Source organism: Scheffersomyces spartinae, assembly GCF_019049425.1.
Source record: "Scheffersomyces spartinae strain ARV_011 chromosome Unknown scaffold_16, whole genome shotgun sequence".
Taxonomy (NCBI): Eukaryota; Fungi; Ascomycota; class Pichiomycetes; order Serinales; family Debaryomycetaceae; genus Lizanozyma; species Lizanozyma spartinae.
In genome coordinates this window covers 85,492-104,464 of record NW_025065063.1, presented here as the reverse complement: position 1 = coordinate 104,464, position 18,973 = coordinate 85,492, and the positions used below count along the sequence as shown (strand labels likewise).

Here is an 18,973-nt window from a genome sequence, read left to right as displayed (position 1 = left end):
GTCCAATACTGATCCATATATATATGCTTAAGTATAACTCCTAAGCTGTTGTCTTTCTTATTTTATTCATAATTTATAACACAAATGACAGCAACGATTAGAAGGAAGTTGAGGCATGACATCAATCCCAACAAGGCAATGTTGCCCGCTGTTCTCACCGTGGCCGGATCTGATTGTTCAGGAGGAGCAGGAATAGAAGCCGATTTAAAGACGTTGGCAGCTCATAAAGTATATGGCTTAACGTGCATTACGGCATTGACGGCCCAGAACACCACGGGCGTAGGGTCATTCATCGAAACCCCGAGAGATCATTTGTTCAAGATGTTTGAGATGAACTTTGAAGACTTTGTAGAAGGTTATGAGAGTCCCCCATTGAAGGTGCTCAAAACAGGTATGCTTACCGAGGCGGGAGTTGCTGTTGTCACCGAGAAGATATCGGTTTTAAAATCCAAGGGAATCAAACTTGTGGTGGACCCTGTTATGGTAAGCACTTCCGGATGCAAACTCAGTGAAGACAAGACCATAGTTAACTGCATTAGGGAGCTTTTACCCGAGAGTGATCTTGTGACTCCCAATTACAAGGAAGCCGTTAAATTGCTTAGGATTGTATCGGAGCTAGGAAAGAAGGAAGAAACATTTATAGAGCCCAAGATTACCCTGGTTGATGATTTTGTGCAGTTTGTCATCCAGCTTCAACGACAATTAAAGTGTAAGAATCTTCTAGTCAAAGGAGGGCACATACCTTGGGATACAATTGCAGACTGTCCGTACTCTGGACCGGCAGAGGACATTCCGGAGTCACGTACTGACACTATATCGATGCTTGATATCTTATACGAATCTGAGTCTGATACGGTAACCGTTTACGAGTCCAGATACATTAATACCAAAGATAGTCATGGGACTGGATGTACATTAGCTTCAGCCATAGCTGCCAACTTAGCGCTTGGGAATACCATTCCAGATTCAGTAGGCTGTGCAGTTGATTATGTTCATCAAGGAATGAACTCCATCAGACCCCATTTGGGCCATGGCAATGGACCAATCAACCATAATGTTACGCCGGAAACGGTTTCACCGGAAAAGGTAGTAAATAACGAGGTTACGCCTGAAACGGCATTAAATCCCCCGGTAACCGGCCCTTCAGTGCTTGACTACTTCATTAACCACCCTAAAGTCGCAGCCATTTGGAAACAGTATACCAACCACAGATTCCTCCACCAGTTGGCTAGGAACCAATTGGACTATAACCGGTTTATCTACTTCCTCAAACAAGACTACCATTACTTGATCAACTACGCTCAAGTACATGCCCATGCAGCAGCAGTAGCCCCCACTTACGAACAGACTCATGCCCATGCCCTTATAATAGGTGATATAGTTCAAGAGATTGAACGACACAAGGAAAAGCTCTGCCACAAGTACGACATTGTCTACGAACGAGACATGGATCTTGATATAGAGTTGAAGAAGGGTAAAGCTTGCGAAGCATATTGCAATTACCTTCTAGACATCGCTGGTACGGGCGACTTTGTGGCCATCAAAGTGGCCCTAGCACCTTGTCTTCATGGCTACAGATACGGAGGTGAGTATGCAAAACATATAAGAAACGGAGTTAAGAGCACCACTAATGACGAGTGGAAGGTCACAGAATTGGAGGCTAAAGTCTATGGCGATTGGATAGATGACTACAACTCTGAATGGTATCATAAGGCTCATTTGGAAGGTATGAAGTCATTGGATGTACTTGTTAGTGCCTCAGAGACAAGCGAAGCCAGGCTTGAGTACTTAGCAGGGATCTTTAGCGATGTTTCATTGCTAGAGGTTGCCTTCTGGGACGAAGTAATAAAGGAATAAATAGAATAATAATAATAATAATAATAATCATAATAATAATATAGGACACCTTACAGTTCACACCCTGACACCACTAACCCCCAACATCAACGTGCACCTACCAAAAACTGATCGACGTATCAAACAACTTGACACCTTAAAGTTATAAACCCATAGCCACCTCTTCCCCCAATTACACCATGTACAATCCGTACCAGCAACAAGGTGGGTTTATCCCACAGCAGACAGGATTTGGAGCAAGTGGGGGTCCTGGCGGCTATCAACAACAACAACAGCCGCCGCTTCAACAGCCGTCATTCAATTCAAATGAGTTCTTCCAGCCCCCACCATTACAAGGACAAGCCACGGGGTTCTATCAACAGCAGCAACAGCCTCAATACCCGAGCCAGTATGGTGGCGCGGGATACGGGCAACAACAACAACAACAGCCAATGGGGGGCGTTCTGGGGTTCAATCAGGCGCCTCAGTTGCAGCCTCAAGTCACGGGCTACATCCAGACGCAACCCACGGGGTTTCAAATGGCCGGAGCAGGAGGAGCGAATGTTACTGTTGTGGAGAATATGGCCCTCAAGATTCCTTCTATCCGGTTATCTTTCATCAATGCCGACGATCAGAAGAAGTATGAGCATTTGTTCCGTACAGCCGTGCCCAAAGGGGAGCTGGCCATATCGGGCGATGGAGCTAGTGAGATCTTGATGAGATCCGGTTTAAAGCCGGTAGTATTGGCTGAGGTATGGCAATTGTCTGATTTCAACAAGTCCGGATCGTTATTGTTTCCTGAGTTTGCCTTAAGTTTGCATTTATGTAGCATGGCCAAGAAGGGTGATCAGATCCCCCATGTTTTACCTGAAAAATGGAAGAATGAAGTCCAAAGTTTCATCGATGCCATAAACTTTGCTGTTCCAGATGACGAGAACGCCATTTTGGGGAACACACCCTTTGCATCGTTTGCCAAAGGTGGGGGAGTCGATGATTGGTTGAAACCACAAGCTACGGGCGGTGGATTTAATACTGGTGGTGGTGCTCCTCCTACTTCATTCCAGCCTCAAGCTACTGGGTTTGGGCAAGGCCTTCAAGGCCAAGGAGTCCCCATGACGTCCTTTCAACCCCAAGCAACAGGTTTTGGTGCCGGTGTTACTACACCATTGAGTTCTCAAAGAACTGGCGGTGGAACATTGATCCCATTACAACCGCAACAAACTGCTGGTTTGATTCCATCACAAAGAACAGGTACTTTGGCCAATCAGGGTTTCCAACAATTGGTTACTCAAAGAACAGGAGGTGGTTTCCAACAGCCTTTGGATAGCCAAAGAACAGGAGGAGGCACTAATATCCCTCAGCAACTGACAGGATTCCAAGCTTTGGAACCACAAAGAACTGGTCTGGTTCCTATGCAAGGCTCTGGGTTTAACCAACAGCAACAACAACCATTAAGAGCTCAGGGTACAGGGTATCGCGATGCCCCACTTACACAACAAGCTACAGGCTTCCAACCTCAAGCTACAGGCTTCCAACCTCAAGCTACAGGCTTCCAACCTCAAGCTACAGGCTTCCAACCTCAAGCTACAGGCTTCCAACCTCAAGCTACAGGCTTCCATCCTCAAGCTACAGGCTTTCAACCTCAACCAACCGGAAAACCTGGTCAATGGGGGCTTGTACCCATGCCAACTGGTGGTATCCCTGGGTTACAAGCCATGCAACAACATTTCATGCCATCTTCTGAGCTTCCAAGTTACAAGTTACAGAATGCCATGGATGGAAGCTTGAAGGACAATGTTACTTGGTCAATCACTAAGCAAGAGAAGCTGATTTATGATGGCATTTTCACAGCTTGGGACTCTTCTAGAAAGGGTTACATTGATGGTTCAAGTGCCTTGTCTGCTTTTGGCAAGTCTGGATTAAGCAGATCAGATCTTGAATCGATCTGGACATTGGTAGATACAAGTAACAACGGGAGATTGAATAAAGATGAGTTTGCAGTTGCTATGCATTTGATTTACAGAAGATTGAATGGTTTCGACATACCAATTAGATTACCACCTGAATTAGTACCTCCATCCACCAAGTATTTGACTGATTCTATGAACACATTGAAGGATTCGTTGAAGAAACCTCCATCAAAACCAGCAAGCATCAACAATAATAATTATAGTAATAAAGGTGGTGCTAAGACCGATGGTTCCCGATTCAAAAACGATGATTCCGAAGTGGGATACGTCTCCAATGCAAGACATAGAAAGTCTTCTTCTGCTAGTGAAACCACCACCAGTGTGAAGTCTTCGTCTTCTAAGGATTTGAGTACTGATGATTTGAAGAAGTTAATTCGTGAGAAGCGGATTTTACTTGATGCCCTTGACACTGAAGACGAGGACAAGATGATTTTGAATGCCCGTTCATCTGAGCATGAATTTGAGCAGATTGAGAAGTTAAAACTCAAAATCAAAGAGGTTCAAAGATCATTGGATTTCAAGTCCAGTTCTGGTGGTGCTGGAGACGATGGTAAGCTGCTTCTCGACAGAGTTAACTATTTGACTCGGGATAAGGTGCCTGCCTTGATAGCCAAACTCCATCAAATCAATAAGGACATCACCAACAAGAAGATTGAACTCGCCAAACTCAAGTTAAAGAAGGAGAATCCAGGATGGGAACCAAATGCCGAAGACAAGATTGTAGGTACTGGCCCCAATGGAGAAATCACAGATGTTGATAGACGCAAACATAAGTCCAAACAACTCTTGAAGCAACGGATGGCAGCATTGACAGGAAAATCTTATGGTGGAAGTGCAGATGCCGATGTTAAGCTTAACGAGAACATTGAAGTTGCCAATAAGGAGTTCAGCATTCAAACTGGGATCATCAACGACATTGAATCAAGTATCAATGAGCTTGAAGATGGAGCAACCAAGAGATTGCAAGTTACTACCAAGGAAGAAGTTGGTAACCGGAAATGGGAACATGGAGATGGTGTTTCTAATGAGTTGAGCATTTTCATTAGAGAATTAAAGTCGTATTCGGATGCCACCAAGAGAAGTTTGACCAACAATGTTAACAATAATAATAGCGATCATGGCTCAAGCAGCAATTCTGTGGCTTCGAACTGGGCTCCAGCTCCGGTCTCGAACACCAGTTCTTCTTCTTCAATCCCTACTATCAACTCTTCCTCAACAACACCTTATACTAATGCTGAAGAGCGTGCTGCTTACATCAAGGCCCAGGCAGAAAAGAAAATGCAAGAGAGATTAGCTAAGCTTGGGATCCGTAGTAGATCCAGTACGCAGACATCAGCTGATCAAAAACCAAAGACCACAGCTGAGGTTCCAAAGACACCGCAAGAAGAAGTTTCAAAGAAGCCAGAAACTGCAGCAGCACCTTTGCAACAACTGCAACCACAACCACAAGCTACTGAAAAGCCAAAGGCACCTGCCCCACCGGCATCGAGGGAAGTGAAGAACATTCAAGCTCAAGTACCAGTCTCCAATGGAGATAGTAAGGCCGATGACTCTTCCTCAGACGACGATGAAGACGAATATCAAGAGTTGTTGAGACAGAAGAAGCTTATGGAAGACCGTAAGAAGGAACGAAAGTTGCAAAAGCAAAAAGATAAGGAGAATAGACTTGCGCAATTGAGAAAGGAGATGGAGGCATTGAAGGATGACAGTGATGAAGATGAAGGTGAAGCTCCAGCTGCTACTCCAGCGACCTACAAGCCTAATTCAAGAAGTGAAGAGCCAAAGACAGAGGCAAAGACCGAATCAAAGGCAGAACCCACTACTGTTTCAGAAGCTCCTGCTGGTGTTTCAGAGGCTCCTGGTGTTTCAGAGGCTTCTGCTACTACCAATAAGCCTCATGAGAGTAATCCATTCGCCAAGTTCAATCAGGCTCCAGCATCAACTACCCCTAATGGCACGAAGAACACTACTAATCCATTCTTTAAGCCTACAAGCAATGAACCTGCTATTGATGCGAAGAAAGTAGCAGCCCAAAGAGCTTCTCAAAGAGGATTAGGTGATGATGACTGGAGTGATGAAGAACAAAATTCCAGTGAAGAAGAAGAATCCCCCAACAGAGCCGGTGCTGCTCAATTGGCTACACTTTTGTTCGGTTCAATGGGAGGCCCCACTAGAACAGATACTAGTTCTTCTATTGGAACCAATCAAGAGAAGCCCAAGGAAGAAGTTGTAGAGTCTGAAGATGATTGGGGTACTCCACCAAGTGAAACCAAGGAAGATGAAGGTAGTACAGATGAAGTTCCAGTTGAAGCGTCCCCAGTCGAAGCCCCGAATGAAGCTGTAGCTCCCCCAATTCCTACCGAAGTGCCTCCAAGTCTTTCATCAGCTCCACCAGTATCATCATCTGATGTTGTCCCCCCACCTCCACCTCCACCCCTACCACCAACGGACGCTCCTCCATTACCTTCGTCGTCATCTATCCCCCCTCCACCACCAATGGATGCTCCTCCATTACCTTCGTCGTCATCTATCCCACCCCCTCCCCCACCAATGGATGCTCCTCCATTACCTTCATTGGGAGCCCCCAATGAAACAGGACTGTCTGCTACCGCCCCCACGCCCAACATCAATGTCTTATTAGGTGAAATCCATGGGGGTGCAAGATTAAAGAAAGTACAAACTAAAGAATCAACCGGTGCTACAGTTGGTAGAGTTGTTTGATTATAAATTAGACTTAACAAAAATTATGTACATGAATGTTGTCGTGTTCAAACGTTCTTATGGTTTGGCTCAACATAGATTTCGCCTTTTCTCACATCAACGTTAACTGTTTCCCCCTCTCTGATATTCCCATTGATCAAAAGTGTAGCCATAGGATTCAATAACTTCTTTTGTAAGACTCTGTTCAAAGGTCTAGCCCCATAAACAGGATCATATCCCAATTCGCAAAGCTTTGCCTTTGCACCTTTGGTCAAGTTCAATCTGATTCTCTTATCACTTAATCTTTCCGAGATTTCCCGTAATCTAATCTCCAAGATGTCCTTTAAGGCATCTCTAGATAACCTGTTGAAGATCAAAACCTCATCCAACCTGTTTAAGAATTCAGGAGGATAATAATGTTTCAATTCATCATTAATTTGAGTCTTCACTTCATTGGAAATATGCCCATCATCAAAAGTTTGCTTATCGTGTAATAAGATATCTTGACCAATGTTGGAAGTCATCACGATAATGGTGTTTCTAAAATCAATCTTCTTACCATGAGAATCCGTTAAAGATCCTTCATCAAGAACTTGTAGTAATAGCTTACAAACATCCTTATGAGCCTTTTCAAACTCATCAAACAATATAACCGAATAAGGCTTTCTTCTTACGGCTTCAGTCAACTCTCCGCTATCTTCATATCCAACATAACCTGGTGGTGAACCAATAAGACGAGAGATGGAATGCTTTTCTTGGAACTCAGACATATCAAATCTTATCACTGCAGATTTATCATGGAATATAAAATCAGCTAATTGCTTGGTTAATTCTGTTTTACCAGTCCCTGTTGGTCCAAGGAAAAGGAAAGATGCAATGGGTCTCTGATCACTGGTTAAACCAGCTCTCTGTAGTCTCACGGCATCAGAAATCGCATGGATGGCTTCATCTTGGTTCACAACCTTCTCCTTCAAGATGATTTCCATATCCAATAATTTGTCCTTTTCACCTTTCATCATATTGGTCACTGGAATGCCGGTCATTTTGGAAATCACATATGCAATGTCGTCTGATGTCACTGAATCATGCAATAAAGATAACTTTTTGGTTTCACTTTCATGTTGACTCATATCTTTCAATTTATCTTCCAAAGCTGGGATAGTGGAATATTGGATTTCAGATGCCTTAGCATAATCTCCTTGTCTTTGAGATTGTTCCAATTGGAATCTTGCTTGTTCCAATTCCTTTTTGGCATTCTTAACATCTTCAATCAGTTTCCTTTCTTCGTCCCATTGTTGAGTGAATTCTTTCAATTCACTCTTCTTGACCTTCAAGTCTTCCTCCAATTTATTCTTACGATCCACAGAAATAGGATCATCTTCCTTTCTTAACGATTCCAACTCAATTTCAATGGTCATGATCTCTCTGTCCAATTGCGCAATGGCATCAGGTTTCAGCTCATGCTGCAACCTTAAGGTAGAACATGCTTCATCTACCAAATCAATGGCTTTATCCGGTAAAAACCTATCAGTAATGTACCGGTTGGAATATAAGGCCGCAGACACCAAAGCGCCATCAGTAATACGAACACCATGATGAACCTCATAGTTATCCTTTAACCCTCTTAAAATAGATATAGCATCTTGAACAGTTGGTTCATTCACCTGAACAGGTGAGAATCTTCTGGCTAAAGCAGCATCTTTTTCAACATATTTACGATACTCTTCAATGGTAGTGGCACCACATAATGAGAGTTTGCCTCTGGCCAACGCAGGCTTCAACATATTTGAAGCATCAATCGAACCTTCAGCTTTACCTAAACCCATCAAAAGATGTAACTCATCAACAAACAAAATGACAGATCCATCTTTCTCTTCCACCTCCTTCAAAATCAGCTTCAACTTTTGTTCAAAATCACCTCTAAACTTGGCTCCAGAAATAATTCCTGCCAAATCCAAAGTAACAATGGTCTTGTTCTTCATAGATTCAGGTACTTCTCCTTTAACTATTCTTTGGGCCAAACCTTCCATGATGGCCGTCTTACCCGTACCAGCATTCCCAATAAGCACAGGGTTATTCTTGGTTCTTCTGGATAAGATTTGAATGGTCCGTCTGATTTCTTCGTCTCGACCAATCACAGGGTCTAGTTTACCCTCCTTGGCCAAATTGGTCAAATCAGTACCAAACTTCTCCAATGCTGGTCTATCATCTTGTTCTTCTTTATTCATTTGCATTTGCATGTTTCGGACATTACTGCTATGGAATTGTCTGGTACCCGTCAATAACTGAGCATTATAACGAGTTATATTCTGACTCCTCACATTATAGTTTTCATTTTTATGACTGGTCACATTCAGGGTAATTGAAAATCCCCTTGCTGCGGTGACTGGTACCACTGAAGCAAGTCCTGTGGTTCTTGCCGGAACCTTTACTCTTAACGCCGAACGAAGCATCCTCTACTAGTAATAATATTACATGTAATTATCCACAGTATTGACACTCAATGGATTCCTTTGCGTTTATAAATAGTAAAAATATGGGGAGATTTACCATCATCATCAGACCAACTTCAGAACACTCAGGAACTTTCCAGAATCTAATTGAAATCCGGGGATATCTGTCACGCAAAGCCATATTAGGAAATGAGAATCTAGATCACGTGACAAAAGCAAGCAAAGTGATTGGCACAATCAATGTGGTTCACGTTGCTTTCAATGATCTCAAACCCAGTTCGTTTACGCCTTCCAACGGCCGTTTCTTCTACTTCAAATCAGTCATAAGAGAATGATAATCCTGCACCATCGTCAACATCATTACGGATGAGAGTAATAGCAACACTGACGGTACTAACGTCCTCGTTATCTTCTACATCTAGTGGAACATGTTTATTCCTTGACCCTGCTTCAAACAGGAAATTGAACCTCCCAAACGGTGGTAAATATGTATCCTTATTGAAGGATGTCAATCGCAGAAAGCCTGAAGATCTGGGTGCAAGGTTGTTGTCCACCCATTCAAGGTTCATGCCTGCAACTTCATGCCTGCAACTTTCACGTTGTTTCAGATAACTAGCCCAGTGACGAAGTAAACTTCGCCAAAAGCGGGAGTGTGCTCCAAACGGTATTTTTTTGTAGCTGAAGCAAGTGGACCCTGCTGACCCCTAATTGGAAGAAGTCTCCGCATCGTAAAATTGAACTTTATATACCGGTAAGATCACTCCTTCAAATGGTGCTATCTATGAGATCACCCACTTCAAGTAGTGTTATCAAAGTGATCTTGGAGATGGATAATGTAGTGGTAGATGTGGTTCCCCCAGTAACAATAAGACGTACAACAATTGATACATTAGATTTATATAGGCCACTGTGAGCTTGAAAGGTTCAGTTATGACACAATGGAAGTTGTCATCGCTTTCAAATATTTGACGTGTACTTAGTGACATGTGGAATAGAGTCGCAGCAGCCGCAGCTCACTCTTATGTGACTCCTTTTACGACGATCCCCGTAAAATGTTCTCTATGCAGATAGATGCTGCAAAATGGATAGAGGACAATTGGCAATTTTTGTGTCGAATTGAATTTTGTTCAATAGGATGCAGATGTGGGTACAATACTAAACTGGCTATGAATAGCTATGGTTGTTCACGGTTTTAAGTAACTTTCTCCGTTAACACAATACTGGATTTAACCTAAACCCGTCTACTTGTTTGTATGTCTATCAAGAGTTTCGGTTTCTGGGTATGGTATATCGGCTCACGTCAAATTTTACGACAGTTTGCTTTCACTGATAACGCTTTGATAACACTATATAGCTAGTGTTGCTATTATTATTTTTTTGAAGTGCTGCTATCTGCAATGCTAAGTTTTTTTAATATACAGTATCTAATCAACTCCGTAAGACGGAGTTAAAATACATTAGCTGTCGTAAATTGCGTCGCTGCTACACAGCAAGGCGGACTTTATGCACTCAGCCACATGCGGGTCGCTAACATACAGTTTGTTCCAATTACGATAGAACAATCAAATAACAATTGACTTGAACGGCTTCATCTTATTGTATGTGGTTACCTACCAAAGAGTGCTCGACATATCGGGGAGTGTAACATTGCGTCACTAATTATGGCTATGCGACACATTCTATAGTATGCTGTCAAAAAAATGTCGTTGTGTCTGAGACTACAATAGTTGGGATCCAAATTGTTCATCGAAAGCTGAATAGTCTCGTATATAAATAAGAGGCAATAACGGTGGTTAGCCAAGAAAAAATATTCTACGTTATAAGATTCTCTATATCTTAAGTATACTTATCTTAACTAAATAATATGACTTCAACTTCAACTTCTAGCGATGATGTCGCCTTTACACTCACCTATGTTCCAAAAATTGCCCCTGCCATCGTATTCTCTGTTGTGTTTGGTCTCATGTTTGTCTTTCAACTCGGCCACGAAAGGAGGTTCAAGGCCAAGCATAAAGATACTTCTACTGACAGAGACTGGTTGAGATTTAGTATCATCGCTCATATGTTCAAACTTGCAATGGGTCTTGAGATGGGTGGTTATATTGCCAGAATATTTATTAATAAGAACCCCGATCAAACAGCTCCATACGTGATTCTGACTTTATTAACTGTTATTGCCCCCAATTCATTCACTGTTTGTTTGATTTTGTATTATGGTGAAGTTATTAGAACTAACAACGCACAAAGAAGTTGTTTATTACCTGAGTGGTGGATAACCAAAATGTTTCTTTTCCAAATTCTTTTTGCTGTGGTTTTTGCAATCTCTGGTTCAGTTTTACTTACTACCGATACCTCCAAGTATAATGTCGCTCGTGCCCTACTTATTGTTTGTTTCAGTATCTTATTATTGGTTCTGGTTACCGTTCTCTTGGTCTTAATTCATTTCTTCATAAAGAATTCGAGTGCAGTCAAAACCTTAACAGGGAAGAAATTGGAATTTGAAATTAGAGTTAAAGCAACAAGATACTATTGGAAAAATCTTACTTTAGCATTGATTGTGATCTTTCTACTTCTTATTGTGAGAAATATTTACCGTTTAGCAGGAATGATTGAAGGCTATGGAGGTCAAATCTTTCAACATGAAGTTTATCAATATGTTTTGGATGCAACAATGATTGCTATTGCTGGGTTTACATTCATTGCCTGTTGTAATATTGCTACATTGGCTTACGTGAGAGCTGATTACAACGCTATCTTTGGCTATGATGGTAATTACAAAGAGTTTGATACTGCTAGTCAACAAGCTTAAAAAGTATCAACATTTTATGGCATATGTAGCTTATGTAATTCGTATAGACTTATTATTGAATCTAAAGATTTTATTGTAGAGAATATTTTGTAACCAATAAGATTGAAACAGATACAGTATATCCTTACAATTTCCATCGTTAGTTGCAAAATTAAAGGCTCCATTATTTGTAGTTGGTTTAGCAAAGGATAACAACCTCGTTCCCCATACAGGAGGGGCCTCAAAAGCATAATTAAAGCCACAACATGGTCTACTTGTACAGTTGAGTACCGCAAATGAATCTAATCAATGTAAACGGCAGTAACCACTAAATGAAAGAGCCCTTGCGATCAAATTCTAACCGCTTGAAACAAGATTCCAATGTGCATTTCACACCATATCGTAGGTAGCCAACTTACGTTCCTGCAGCCAAAAACAAGTCTCGACGACGGTCGTAACAAGTACTATTCCTCAATAAGAAATGAATGATTCTGATGCCAGTATATGGGAAATCTAAGACTAAATTACGTTGACTGCCATTTTAAAAACGGAGAAAGAAAGATAAAAAGATATCTTGAAGAGTGTATAATAAAAGCTGCAACCATAAAGCTGCAAACATAAAGTAGCTATACGAGGAGTATAAGCACATGTCCAAGAATACGGATTGAGCTTAGCCCATGAAAGTGCATGACAAAGCACAAGGATAGAGGTAGTTTGTCTACGCCATAGACATGCCCTAAAATGTTTGGTAAAGATCTGCGAACCTGCAGAAGGGATGTAAAAGCATGCATGGAAGGAATGGAATGGAATTGTTGTAAGCTACATTACTTTAAACGTATGCATACATTTATGCATGCATGCTTAGTTGATGGTTACTTGATGTCTATATGATGGCTCGATGATGCTAATAAGATGTTTATATGATGCTGTAATCAACGTGTTATTGTATATGAACAAGAAGAGTACTATAGGTACAATTAAAGCCATAGAAAAAGTCACTCATAAGTACGAAACTGGTTAGTTTATACAACTTGCTGATACAACATTGAGAGGGTTCCTTTTCAGTTTCAGTAAGCTGTTACAGGTGTTAACGTATCAGTCTTGAATTCTTCAATGTTTCAATGACATGACTATTGCAGGAGTAAATCAAATGTAGTATGCGAAATACTACTACCATATTGTGCTGTTCATAGCACAAGGCTATTGGTTCACACACTAAAATAAACCGTTCCTTCCACAAAGACTCGAAAGATCAATAAATCATCCCTACAACAATAACATAAACAAGACCAACACACAGGGGAGTAAACAAAACATACTACCTAACAGGATAAGCCACTTAGCCATCAACACAGGTGCCTTTTGCCAATGGGACCAAATGCACGCATAATGCTTCCCGCTCGGAAAAAGCGTGCCTTAAAAGTCTCCTGGGTAGTACAATAGCTTTTTGGGGCATACCGTTTTGTAGGAACGCCAAAGATACTCTGTGGAGTGCACGGTCGATTGTTTATGTTGTATAGTAATCTCAGCTTTGCAATATTTTGCTTTGTTATTCCGCCGTGTACAACCACAACAAGATCAGTCACTAGTGCAAAACATCGTAGTAGTGGGAACGAACCAAAACATATATTTGACTTACAACTTACAACGAACAAACAAACAAACAAACAAATAACATCACTTTATCACTGTTTGTTCATCACAACTAATACCAACAGCAGCTTGTGTATCGACACTGATACAACCGTTACTGATCATCTCACTAAGGGATACCATTTGCCTTTAGGAGTCGTTTTTCACCTGCTACTCACCTGCCTTCGTTGTTCATGCTCTGAGTCCTTGAGTCACACAGTCCTACTACACTCATTCAAACTGATCCACAGACATTTACTCTACTTGATAGCATCCATACATTCTACTTGATTTGGTTATACTTTCTTACATCCAGATACTATTTTTTTTAACTAACTAACTTACGGCTACAACGCTGCCCACTTTCGCTTTTCCAATCCAACTTACTTACATTCGCTTTTAAAATTTCATACTGTTTAATTGTCTTTTTAACTCCTGTTATAGTTCATTCCATTCATTATTCTAAGATCATGTTCCGTCGTCAAGAAATCAACAACGAGAATGATACTGCCCTGAAACAACAATTTACAAGATCCAGTGAGTCCAAACCTGGGCGCTCTGTTGCTAATTCATCTGAGCGTTCAACTCAAAGGAGAGCTGTTTTAGGCGCTCTAGATGTTAACCATGCAACTACACGTTCCAGCGGATCTAGACCTTCAGCATCAACTTCAAGATTCAATAAAAAAGTAAAACTCTCTTCAAGCGATGTCAGTGACGCTGAAAGAGAGAATATGCAAATATCATCAGACTATCGAAGCAATAGTGACTTTGATGAAGAAAGAGAGTTATACACAAGAGTTATCGATGATATCGATCAACAGAAGTACGACGACGAACTCCGCCAAAGTAAGCCTGATGCTCAGTTCATTCAGGAAGACCTTGGCTCGAATAAGGAGTCCCTTAGATCCGCCATAAGTCGTACAACAGCAGCATTAAATACTAACCAGAAAGTTCACCTTGATAAAACCAATTCCTTTGAAGAAGAAGAGGAAGAAAGAGATACAATCATCCTTGGTGAAAATCTAGACATGCAATCACAAGGACAAAGAGTCGTTAACGAAGACGAAGAAGTAGAAGAAGACGTGGAAGACGATGACAACGATGTTGTTGATGATGATGAAGATGAAGGCCTGTTGGAAATCGACCTTAGCCAACCATTAAGTGCACCATGGAATCGTCAAATTTTTGATGAACTCGAACATGTCATGAGAAAGTTCTCTAGAGCAGCATTGGACCCTAATGATGAGGACACTTATGATGCCACAATGGTTGCAGAGTATGCACCTGAGATTTTTAATTATATGCATGAGTTGGAACATAAGCTAGCTCCAGATCCAAATTATATTGATAGACAAGAAGAACTCAGATGGGAAATGCGTGCCGTATTAATGGATTGGGTTGTTCAAGTACATCAACGGTTCAGTTTACTTCCAGAAACATTATATCTTGCAGTTAATTATATTGATCGTTTCCTTTCCAAAAGAAAAGTTAGTTTATCCCGTTTTCAACTTGTTGGAGCAGTGGCTCTTTTCCTCGCAGCCAAATTTGAAGAAATCAATTGTCCAACAATACAAGAGGTTGCGTATATGGCCGATAACGTATACTCCATTGATGATTTCAAAAAGGCAGAACGATTTATGATTGACGTTCTTGAATTTGACATGGGATGGCCAGGACCTATGAGTTTCCTTAGACGTACAAGTAAAGCAGATGACTACGACTATGAAACACGGACTTTAGCCAAATACTTTCTTGAAATCACTATCATGGACCATAGGTTTGTTGCTAGTCAGCCCAGTTGGCTTGCAGCCGGAGCACATTATCTAAGTCGACAATTGTTAAATAAAGGAGACTGGACAGAGGCTCATGTATTTTATAGTGGATATACCGAGGCTCAATTGAGACCATTAGCTTCTGTCTTATTACACAATTGTCAACATCCAGAACGCAACCACAGAGCCATTTATGAGAAATACCAAGAACGTCGTTACAGAAGACTGTCACTCTTTGTACAAGACTATCTCAGGCAGATTGAATTTTGAAGAAACTGAACCTAATAAAAGTTTACGACTTGTGTCTGTGAATTTGGTTACTGTTTCAAACTTAATGTCACTTTCTACACACACACATACACACGCATATTTATACCCGTTTGATACTTCTCAGAAGTCAACCAGCACTTACATTGCTTATATAAACTCATATACTCCAGTAGTAATTTAATGCCATTTTTCTATTCTAAAATGTCTGACTACGATCATCGTATATCTGATTAGAAATCCTGCATATTTAGTCATGTGACCAAATAATGGAGTAAATTTTCACTCATTAAAGGAAATTAAACCAATTACGGCAAACTACACATCCCCCATTTATAATTAACCTCCTTATTTGTTACTTTATCCATTCATTCGTCACCAATGGCTTCCAGATTGTTCAATACTACTTTAAAGACTCTTCCAAGAGTTGCTGCTACTCGTTTGGCTACCAAATGGATTAGACCCTCCATTGTTCCTCAGATGAGATTATACTCTGATTCTACTGCTTCTCAATTGAAGCAAGTTCTTAGCTCTGAATTGAAGATCTCCAAGTCTTTGCCATTGGAATTCGATGCCACCTATCAAGAATACTTGGACAAGCAAGGGTTCTCATTGATTGAAACCGATGGTACTTCTGCTGTTGAATTGGTTAAGACTGCATCTGATGGAAACATTATTCATGTCTACTTTGATGTTGATGAGATCACTGATATCCCAGTTGAAGAAAACTTTGAAGAAGAAGCTGAAGTTGGCGAAGATTCCTTGGAAGAAGAGTATGGTGCCATGGACTCTATGCTCTCTAACGTTAAGATCTTAATTGAAAACAAGGGTCGTAATGATGGTTTATTCATGAACTTGTATTTGCAAAACACTGATCTGTCATTCTTGGTTGACTTTGTTAATTACCAAAAGGATGCTACTAAGTTTGTCACTGAAAACGTTGCTAAGGGTGAATTCATTGATAAATTCCAATACCAAGGTCCAAGATTCTCTGATTTGGATGAATCTTTACAAGTTGCCTTTGAAGAATATTTGGAAGAAAGAGGGATTAACGAGGAATTAGCTGAATTTGTTATTTCTTACTCGGAAGTTAAAGAAGAAAAGGAATACAGAAACTGGTTGGGAGAAGTTAACAACTTTTTGTAATCAAATTTTAGGCTTCCGCTCTCCTTCTAAGCAATTCTTTTATTATAGCTATAATTAAATACTGTTTTTTATAAAAAAAAAGGTCTTTTAGTTTATGATGCTCTCTTGTATATATTTAATCAAATAATAAATCACTTGAACCTATTGAACTCAGTGTAACAGATAGATAATACTTCCTAGTACATTGCATCACGTGAACACAAAATGATAGGAGTAAAGCCCTAAATAAAGTTACCCGCACTTGAAAGATCTGGTCGTGTTTATCTCTACTTTCAACAAAAAATTACGGTAGCGCGCAATATGCCTACCCACCCGCTTTACTATGACGAAAATTTTTCAATCTTAGAAAAGTATAGATACAGACAGTTTAGGGGTTTGATACTTCTTTGAATATACATATATTGGTAAAGTAACGATGTCTTCTGAAGCTGCTATTTCCTACGCTGCCTTGATCTTGGCTGATGCTGAAATCCAAATCTCCGCTGACAACTTGTTGTCTGTCACTAAGGCTGCTGGTGCCTCAGTTGACCAAGTCTGGGCTGACGTTTTCGCTAAGGCTTTGGACGGTCAAAACTTGAAGGAATTGTTGTTCTCCTTCGCTGCTTCTGCTCCTGCTGCTGCTTCTACCGGTTCTGCTCCTGCTGCTTCTGGTGACGCTCCAGCTGCCGAAGAAAAGGAAGAAGAAGCTGCTGAAGAATCTGACGATGACATGGGTTTCGGTTTGTTCGATTAAGCTTAAAGGTTGCTATTAAGTACTAGTTCCGTGAGTTACGAAAGAACATCCCCTGTATAATACTTTATTAATACAAAAAAATTATGTTAGAAATTATCATAATGTAGAGGAAATATGATGATGAAGAGAATGGAAAGCAACTGGACACTGATGATATTTACAAGTCAAAATTGACAGTAGTTTGGGATGATATCTTTAAGTATTCATTAGCATGAGAGAGTTTGCTTGATAATCAAATGAATCAACAGAAAGTGTTTGCGTAGTGAAAGTTATTTGCGTCTTCCACTAAATTCTAACTTCATATCTTGAACTTGTAGAGCCATTGGCAATCAATTGGCCACACTGAAATGATTGCAACCATCATTTGTAGGGGCTAGCTTTGTAGTATTAGCATTGACATGATGGGTGTTAGGGTCTTGATCAAAAAAATCCATGCACGACCTCATGTCAAAATAGTTTTGCACCCAAGCAAAGAAGTTATGTCTTCGATGGAGATATCATTCATGGCTAAAGCATGATTGAACGTGGCATTTGGGTTGGTGTTGTTGATGACAATGAAACTATAAAACGAAAGTTATCCCAAAACTCAGAGTCGAATGACTTGTGGTGAATATTGTAAGTTATGTGAGGGGAAGATTAATGGTGGTGCGGATCCGACCTGGAGAATAATAAGCCGGGGACCCCAACATTCGATTTTGACATATGCATGGGCTGACCGTACAACGAGCGAAATTCGAGTTCGAAGCAAAATGAGGTCAAAAACCGCTCGGATTTTAATTCTAAAAATTGATGTCATGTGCCGATGAGGGAATAAACAATTTTTAACATGAACTGAGAAAATAGACAGACACTATGTAGTTACGAGAATGCTGGCAGAAGCTTTGTCGCATTGAGAAAGTAAATAGTAAACCAAGCAGCAGCATTAGAATTTTCCAGAGGATGCTCAGTTGAACGGTTGCTAAAGTTATTTGAGTTAATAAGCAGTGCCCTCTTATCTAGAATGTACGATGTTGTCATAAGTGAGATTCGGAACTGTGGATTTACTGTGTGGCGGGTATGTTATTACCCAATTGAGACAGATGAAAAAGGAGGTTTCATTGCCGATTACCGATCACCGACTGGTTGAAGTGAATATGATAAATCGAACAAACGAAAAGACCAGACTAGACCAGAACAAAGAACAATTTGAGCATGATCGTTAGTCACCGATAATTTACGATTGCTACTATGAGTAAAGATAATGGGTTAGCGTGACTGAGCAAAAATTGCTTTGTCGGGGTCAGTGTGTGGGAGGAGTTAACGTAGATGTGTCGGAGATAATTTCTCAAACAGGTAAGCACCGTATCCGCTTCAGATGGAAAAAACAACGCTTACGAAAGTGAATGTAGAGCGTTACAACTTATTTTGTCAAGAGTATGAACCACCACACATGTAGATAGAGAAATAGGAATGCATTAATCCGTAATCTTGTTATTCTCTTGAGAAGATATCTTTTGAGTGGGATCCAACGGCTTGCAAGTGTTAATCGGAAGGTTATGGATCGAATATTCGTTAGTCTGTCCGACAATAGAACTGGTTGGTCATTGTCTAGAACGAATGTAAACCGTTATTGCTCAAGAAGCTAAGTCACCACACCAGGTGTCCGACCGAAAATTTGTTGCCCCCGACAAAAATGC

The 18,973-nt window shown here is 40.7% G+C and overlaps 7 protein-coding genes across 7 annotated transcripts; 6 read left to right on the top strand and 1 right to left on the bottom strand.

Annotated features, from left to right (window-relative positions):
- Positions 1-84: 84 nt before the first annotated feature.
- Positions 85-1,857, top strand: THI20 (trifunctional hydroxymethylpyrimidine kinase/phosphomethylpyrimidine kinase/thiaminase; the record flags this gene model as incomplete). The annotated part of the gene is made up of 1 exon (XM_043192252.1): positions 85-1,857. One exon carries the CDS (start codon positions 85-87, stop codon positions 1,855-1,857), a length of 1,773 nt encoding a protein of 590 aa, XP_043048224.1.
- A 179-nt stretch (positions 1,858-2,036) lies between these two features.
- PAN1 (Pan1p) lies at positions 2,037-6,527 on the top strand (the record flags this gene model as incomplete). Its single annotated transcript, XM_043192251.1, has 1 exon — positions 2,037-6,527. One exon carries the CDS (start codon positions 2,037-2,039, stop codon positions 6,525-6,527), a length of 4,491 nt encoding a protein of 1,496 aa, XP_043048223.1.
- A 47-nt stretch (positions 6,528-6,574) lies between these two features.
- On the bottom strand, positions 6,575-8,959 carry HSP78 (chaperone ATPase; the record flags this gene model as incomplete). The annotated part of the gene is made up of 1 exon (XM_043192250.1): positions 6,575-8,959. The coding sequence occupies one exon, from the start codon at positions 8,957-8,959 to the stop codon at positions 6,575-6,577; it is 2,385 nt and encodes a 794-aa protein (XP_043048222.1).
- A 1,864-nt stretch (positions 8,960-10,823) lies between these two features.
- On the top strand, positions 10,824-11,768 carry KQ657_001452 (uncharacterized protein; the record flags this gene model as incomplete). Its single annotated transcript, XM_043192249.1, has 1 exon — positions 10,824-11,768. The coding sequence occupies one exon, from the start codon at positions 10,824-10,826 to the stop codon at positions 11,766-11,768; it is 945 nt and encodes a 314-aa protein (XP_043048221.1).
- Positions 11,769-13,849: 2,081 nt separating this feature from the next.
- CLB4 (B-type cyclin) lies at positions 13,850-15,421 on the top strand (the record flags this gene model as incomplete). The annotated part of the gene is made up of 1 exon (XM_043192248.1): positions 13,850-15,421. The coding sequence occupies one exon, from the start codon at positions 13,850-13,852 to the stop codon at positions 15,419-15,421; it is 1,572 nt and encodes a 523-aa protein (XP_043048220.1).
- A 378-nt stretch (positions 15,422-15,799) lies between these two features.
- Positions 15,800-16,564, top strand: MAM33 (Mam33p; the record flags this gene model as incomplete). The annotated part of the gene is made up of 1 exon (XM_043192247.1): positions 15,800-16,564. The coding sequence occupies one exon, from the start codon at positions 15,800-15,802 to the stop codon at positions 16,562-16,564; it is 765 nt and encodes a 254-aa protein (XP_043048219.1).
- Positions 16,565-16,979: 415 nt separating this feature from the next.
- RPP1B (ribosomal protein P1 beta) lies at positions 16,980-17,297 on the top strand (the record flags this gene model as incomplete). Its single annotated transcript, XM_043192246.1, has 1 exon — positions 16,980-17,297. The coding sequence occupies one exon, from the start codon at positions 16,980-16,982 to the stop codon at positions 17,295-17,297; it is 318 nt and encodes a 105-aa protein (XP_043048218.1).
- Positions 17,298-18,973: the final 1,676 nt, after the last annotated feature.